This window comes from Emiliania huxleyi (genome assembly GCF_000372725.1).
Source record: "Emiliania huxleyi CCMP1516 unplaced genomic scaffold EMIHUscaffold_7, whole genome shotgun sequence".
Classification (NCBI taxonomy): domain Eukaryota; phylum Haptophyta; order Isochrysidales; family Noelaerhabdaceae; genus Emiliania; species Emiliania huxleyi.
The window spans coordinates 997,069-1,003,507 of NW_005196756.1; the positions used below are offsets into that span (position 1 = coordinate 997,069).

General features: G+C 74.1%; 1 protein-coding gene across 1 annotated transcript in view; it reads left to right on the forward strand.

The window, feature by feature from the left end:
- EMIHUDRAFT_198071 (hypothetical protein) overlaps nucleotides 1-4,084 on the forward strand; it is a gene marked incomplete at both ends in the record, with an annotated part of 5,348 nt that extends 1,264 nt beyond the window's left edge. Inside the window, 2 exons of the mRNA XM_005761939.1 lie at nucleotides 381-491; nucleotides 3,959-4,084. Of these exons, the coding sequence (XP_005761996.1) occupies nucleotides 381-491; nucleotides 3,959-4,084 (237 nt within the window). The remainder of the gene's footprint in view (nucleotides 1-380; nucleotides 492-3,958) is intronic.
- Between the last annotated feature and the right edge of the window lie 2,355 nt (nucleotides 4,085-6,439).

A 6,439-nucleotide genomic window follows, 5' to 3' on the forward strand; every position in this document is an offset into this window, starting at 1 on the left:
AAATTTTCCCCCCCAACCCGCTTTTTTGGCCCCGGGCCTTCTCGGGGGGGCCGGGCGGGCCTTAAAACCTTTTTTTTTTGGGGCAACGCGGGCAAGTTTCCGGGAAGCTTTGTTCAAATATTCCCCCCGGGGCCGTTCCTTTTGGCCGCCTATAGTTTTTTAAAGGGGGGCTCATGGGGCTCTCATAAAGGGCGGCGGGCCGTGAAAAAAGGTTCCCGGCCTTCCCCCCCCCTTCCCCCTCCTTTTCCCGGCAAGGCCCCCCCCCCCCCCCCCTCCCGCCTGCTTCGACCCTCCTCCTCACGCTCGCCGCGTCGCCATCTCCGGCATGCCAGCAGCCCACTTACCCTCGCCTCCTCGATCGCTGCCGCTTGTCCGGGGAGGTGGTGGCGTACCTGCCTGGCGACCCGACGACGACCTACAAGGGCAACCACTCCGACGGCTCGTCGCAGGCGACCACCGAGTGCTACACGGACATCGCGGACGAGAGTTCGGTGCGCCGCTTCGGTGCGCCGCTGCCTTGCCGCCCCGCGTGGGTGCATCTCACCCAAGCACCCAGATGACGCACTTGACCCCGGATGGCAGGGCGTTCGCGCTGTCACTTTCACGCCTCGGCCCGTCCTCGACATCGACGTGGAATCATCGACCCGACCGCCGTCATCGCCGCTCCCATCGAAACCGGCGTTCGACCCGGGCCATCTTTGCGCGAGTACGCCTACGCGGCGCTCCTCGGGCTCGTCCGCATCGAGGGAACTCTCACCTCATGAAGGGCGGCGGGCCATGTGCGGGTGCCCGGCCCTCCTCCCCACCCCTCTTCCTATCCCCCAGGTCGTCTCCAATCCCCGCCCCGCCCCACACCCCAGCCCCTTCCCGCCTGCCTCGACCCCCCTCCTCGACCCTCCTCCTGCGCTCGCGCAGGCCCGCGTCGCCATCTTCACGGGAGGGGCAAAGCCCGGGCCATCGTGCCGACGGCGACCTGGCCTCGAGCAGGCGCACAGCACGCGCACGCCCTCTGTGCCAGCGCCTCGCCGTCCCGCCTCTCTCCGGCCTCTCGCACCCCCGCCGCCTCCTTCCCCGCCTCCACCGTCGCCGCCGCCTCCCACCCGCCCCCTCCGTCGCCCCCACCACCGCCATCTCCCCCACCGCCAAGCCCGCCGCCAACCCCGCCACCGGCCAAGCCCGCCGCCGCCAAGCCCGCCTCCCCCGTCGGCGCCCGCTACATCACCCCCTCCACCGTCCCCACCACCGCCATCGCCCCCACCGCCAAGCCCCCCGCCGCCAAGCCCACACCTCCCCCGTCTCCACCCCCGATCGGTCGGCAACGGGCTTTGCCTTTCGCCTCCCACTAATCCTACTGAGCCTGCCTTCCCTTCGCCCCCGACCAGCCTCGCCCCCGCCGCCGCCGCCCTCGCCGCCGCCGCGCCCTTGCCGTCGCCCTCGCGCTCGCGCTCGTCCTCGCCGCCCCCACCCTCGCCGCCCCACCCCTGGCCGTCGCTTCCGCCCTCGCCGCTGCCACCATCGCCGCATCCGCCGCCTTCGCGCCCGCCCTCGCCGCCGCCCTCGCCGCCCCCACCCTTGCCGCAACCACCCTCGCCCCCTCCCTCGCCGCCGCTGCCGTCGTCACCGCCCTAGCCGCTGCCGCCGCTGCCGCCACTACCACCCTCGCCCTCGCTGCTGCCGTCGCCGCCACCGCCACTCTCGCCACCGCCGCCGCCGCCGCCACCGCCGCCGCCGCCTCACCGCCACGTACTGTCGCCGCCATCCTCGCCGTCGCTCGCCGCCGCCACTATCGCCGCGGCCCCCGCCACTGCCGCCATCTCAGTCTGCCCTCGCTGTCGCCGCGCCGTCACGCTGGCCTTGCCGCAACCACCCTCGCCCCCTCCCTCGCCGCCGCTGCCGTCGTCACCGCCCTAGCCGCTGCCGCCGCTGCCGCCACTACCACCCTCGCCCTCGCTGCTGCCGTCGCCGCCGCCGCCACCCTCGCCACCGCCGCCGCCGCCGCTGCCGCCACCGCCGCCGTCGCCTCACCGCCACGTACTGTCGCCGCCATCCTCGCCGTCGCTCGCTGCCGCCACTATCGCCGCGGCCCCCGCCACTGCCGCCATCTCAGTCTGCCCTCGCTGTCGCCGCGCCGTCACGCTGGCCTTGCCGCAACCACCCTCGCCCCCTCCCTCGCCGCCGCTGCCGTCGTCACCGCCCTAGCCGCTGCCGCCGCTGCCGCCACTACCACCCTCGCCCTCGCTGCTGCCGTCGCCGCCACCGCCACTCTCGCCACCGCCGCCGCCGCCGCCGCCGCCGTCGCCTCACCGCCACGTACTGTCGCCGCCATCCTCGCCGTCGCTCGCCGCCGCCACTATCGCCGCGGCCCCCGCCACTGCCGCCATCTCAGTCTGCCCTCGCTGTCGCCGCGCCGTCACGCTGGCCTTGCCGCAACCACCCTCGCCCCCTCCCTCGCCGCCGCTGCCGTCGTCACCGCCCTAGCCGCTGCCGCTGCTGCCGCCACTACCACCCTCGCCCTCGCTGCTGCCGTCGCCGCCACCGCCACTCTCGCCACCGCCGCCGCCGCCGCCGCCGCCGTCGCCTCACCGCCACGTACTGTCGCCGCCATCCTCGCCGTCGCTCGCCGCCGCCACTATCGCCGCGGCCCCCGCCACTGCCGCCATCTCAGTCTGCCCTCGCTGTCGCCGCGCCGTCACGCTGGCCTTGCCGCAACCACCCTCGCCCCCTCCCTCGCCGCCGCTGCCGTCGTCACCGCCCTAGCCGCTGCCGCTGCTGCCGCCACTACCACCCTCGCCCTCGCTGCTGCCGTCGCCGCCACCGCCACTCTCGCCACCGCCGCCGCCGCCGCCGCCGCCGCCGCCGCCGCCGCCACCGCCGCCGCCGCCGCCGCCGCCGCCGCCGCCGCCGCCATCCTCGCCGTCTCCCTCGCCGTCGCCTCACCGCCACGTACTGTCGCCGCCATCCTCGCCGTCGCTCGCCGCCGCCACTATCGCCGCGGCCCCCGCCACTGCCGCCATCTCAGTCTGCCCTCGCTGTCGCCGCGCCGTCACGCTGGCCTTGCCGCAACCACCCTCGCCCCCTCCCTCGCTCGCGCGCTGCCGTCGTCACCGCCCTAGCCGCTGCCGCCGCTGCCGCCACTACCACCCTCGCCCTCGCTGCTGCCGTCGCCGCCGCCGCCACCCTCGCCACCGCCGCCGCCGCTGCCGCCGCCACCGCCGCCGTCGCCTCACCGCCACGTACTGTCGCCGCCATCCTCGCCGTCGCTCGCCGCCGCCACTATCGCCGCGGCCCCCGCCACTGCCGCCATCTCAGTCTGCCCTCGCTGTCGCCGCGCCGTCACGCTGGCCTTGCCGCAACCACCCTCGCCCCCTCCCTTGCCGCCACTGCCGTCGTCACCGCCCTAGCCGCTGCCGCTGCTGCCGCCACTACCACCCTCGCCCTCGCTGCTGCCGTCGCCGCCACCGCCACTCTCGCCACCGCCGCCGCCGCCGCCGCCGCCGCCGCCGCCGCCGCCGCCGCCGCCACCGCCGCCGCCGCCGCCGCCGCCGCCGCCATCCTCGCCGCCACCCTCGCCGTCGCCTCACCGCCACGTACTGTCGCCGCCATCCTCGCCGTCGCTCGCCGCCGCCACTATCGCCGCGGCCCCCGCCACTGCCGCCATCTCAGTCTGCCCTCGCTGTCGCCGCGCCGTCACGCTGTCCTCCTCGCTCTCTCCGCCGCCAAACTCGCCGCGGCGCCCTCCCTCTCTCCGCGGCGACCTCGTCCTCGCCCTTGCCGCCCCACCCCCGTCGCCGCCGCCGCCGCCGCCGTCGCCGCCGCCGCCGCCCTCGCCGCCGCTCGGCTGCCCGTGCCTCGCCGCCCACCCGGCCGGCGTCAGCCTCGTGAGCGGCGAGGTGCATGTCGTCACGGCGGACGGCGTGAGCCTCGCGTACCCCGGCACGTACGGCCTCCACGGGTCGAGCACGAGCGGTGCTACGTCGACCCGGCCGCGTGCAACACCGAGTACAGCACGGCCGCGTACGTGGTGGGCGCCACCCTGCACTCCTCGTACCGTGCGTGCGGCTTCAGCAACGAGTTCGAGAGCTAGTTCTACCAGCCGCCGCCGCCGTCACCGCCGCCCTCGCCGCCGCCGCCCTCGCGTCGCCGTCGCCCTCGCCGCCACCCTCGCCGTTGCCGCCCTCGCGTCGCCGCCGCCCTGCCGCCGCCGCCCTCGCCGCCACCGTCCTCGCCGCCACCGTCACCGCCACCCTCGCCGCCGCCCTCGCCCCCACCACCGTCACCGCCACCCTTTCCGCCGCCCTCGCCGCCGCCACCTCCGCCGCCCTCGCCGCCGCCCTGGCCGCCGCCGCCGTCGCCGCCTCCACCCTCGCCGCCGCCGCCCTCGCCACCGCCACCGTCTCCGCCACCACTGTCTCTGCCGCCCTCGCCGCCGCCCTCGCCGCCTCCACCCAGGCCTCGCCCCCGCCGCCCTCTCCGCCGCCACCCTCGCCGCCGCCCTCGCCGCCGCCACCGTCTCCGCCCCCGCCCTCGCCGCCACCGCCCTCGCCGCCGCCGTCGGCCCCACCGCCCTCCGTGCCGCCGCCGCTGTCACCACTGTCGGCCAGGCAATGAACGACGCGTCGCCGTGCGTGCCTGACTACTGCGGCCAGGCAATGAACGACGCGTCGCCGTGCGTGCCTGACTACTGCGGCCAGGCAATGAACGACGCGTCGCCGTGCGTGCCTGACTACTACGGCCAGGCTATGAACGACGATTCGCCCGCCGCCGCTTCGTTGCTGCCACTTCCGGCCCACCGCCGCCGTTGTGCCGCCGCCTCCGCCGCGCAACGTGCCGCCGCAGCCTTCACCGCCGCCACCGAAGCATTCGCCGCCCTGTGCCGTCGACACTGCCGCCGCCGCAGCCCCCGCCCCCTTCCTGCCTCCCCCTCCACCCCCCCCCCACCCCCCCACCCCCAGACACACACACACCCCGCCGCCCTCGCCCTCGCCCTCGCCCTCTATTTATTCTCTGGCCCTCGTCGCCTGCAACACTCGCCCGACATGAACCTTAGCCCGCTCTCTCGTTGCGCCGCCCTCCGCAGGCTCAACGTCCGAGCTTTGTCCCCCGTCACTTTCCTCTCATTCAGACCCCACACACGCGCATAGCTGTTCGCACATCTCTGACCAATGCAGGCGCCTTGCCTCACTCCGCTCACGGCACCCATTCTGTCCGCTGTGCAGGACGCGCACCGAGAGGCGCTACATGGTCGACCTCATCGAGGTGGAGGACGACGAGTCGAAGTCATGGAAGAAGAAAGAGCCCGGTCCGCTCAAGGACATCGTTGACGCCGGCGGCAAGCCCGCTGGTGGCATCCAGTCCGAGGGCGAGCCCGCATCGCTCGAGCACGTCATCCCGTCCAACGGCGAGCCCGCATCGCTCGAGGACGAGATGATCCTGCTCTGGCCCACGGGCGATGACTGGTGCGCGGCAGCCGAGCTCGCGGATAAGCTCAACTCGCAGCTGGGCGTGGCCATCGACATGGTCTTGCTGGCGGGGTGGGTGGCGGTGGCTCGGGTGGCGACAGAGTCGTCGCAATGCATGGACGCCACCTCTTGCATTGGCAACCGCATCCACTACATCGTGTCGACGCTCAACAGCGTGTGGGCCGGCAAGATCACCGGGATGTTCTTGGAGAACGACATCCAAGATCTGCAGGAGATGCTGTGCGTGTCCGACAACTCCAAGGCGGCGGCCCTCTTCGTCGAGCGCGTTTGGCAGGCGCTGGGTGTCCTCGCGCAAGCCTTCTCCTTGGAGAGCCCCTGCTACCAGGACGACGAGACACCGGCGTCGGCCAAGACGTTCCCGGAGGAGACGGCTTCGGCGGTGAGCGCCCTGCAGCCCCCTGCAGCGTCTCCTGCACCGCTGTACGCTCACACGATTTGCATTCGCCCTCTCGATCGAGCACGTGCACACATGGACATGGGTATTGCCGGGACACGGGAGTCCCACGTGCGGTACTCATATTGACCCTGTGGCCTCTCGCACACGCGCAGGGCATCGACGAGTGGACGACCCCCTCCCCGCTCCGCAAAATCGAGCGCAAGGGCAAGCCCAGCCTGGTCGACTGCTCCAAGAACACCACTCCGATGGACCCACCGACGGCCCCCAACGGCGTCACCAAAAGTGTCCCGGCTCTCACGCCGGCGGCGACCGGCGGCGCGCTGCTGCCGTCGAGCGAGGAGTTTCCGGTGGAGACGCCCGCCCCGGCGGCGAGCGCCTTGCATTCTGCGCCGTGCGTCTGCCGACCCACTCGCTCTCCCACCGGTAATAATCTCCCTTCCCGTGTGCCCCTATCGCGCTTGCAGGACACCACCTGCTACCCGGGCCTGCCCACGCCGATGGCGGCGGGGAAGAGCGGGCCCGCGTCGGCCCGCAGCGGCTCCGGACCGGGCTACGTGGACGG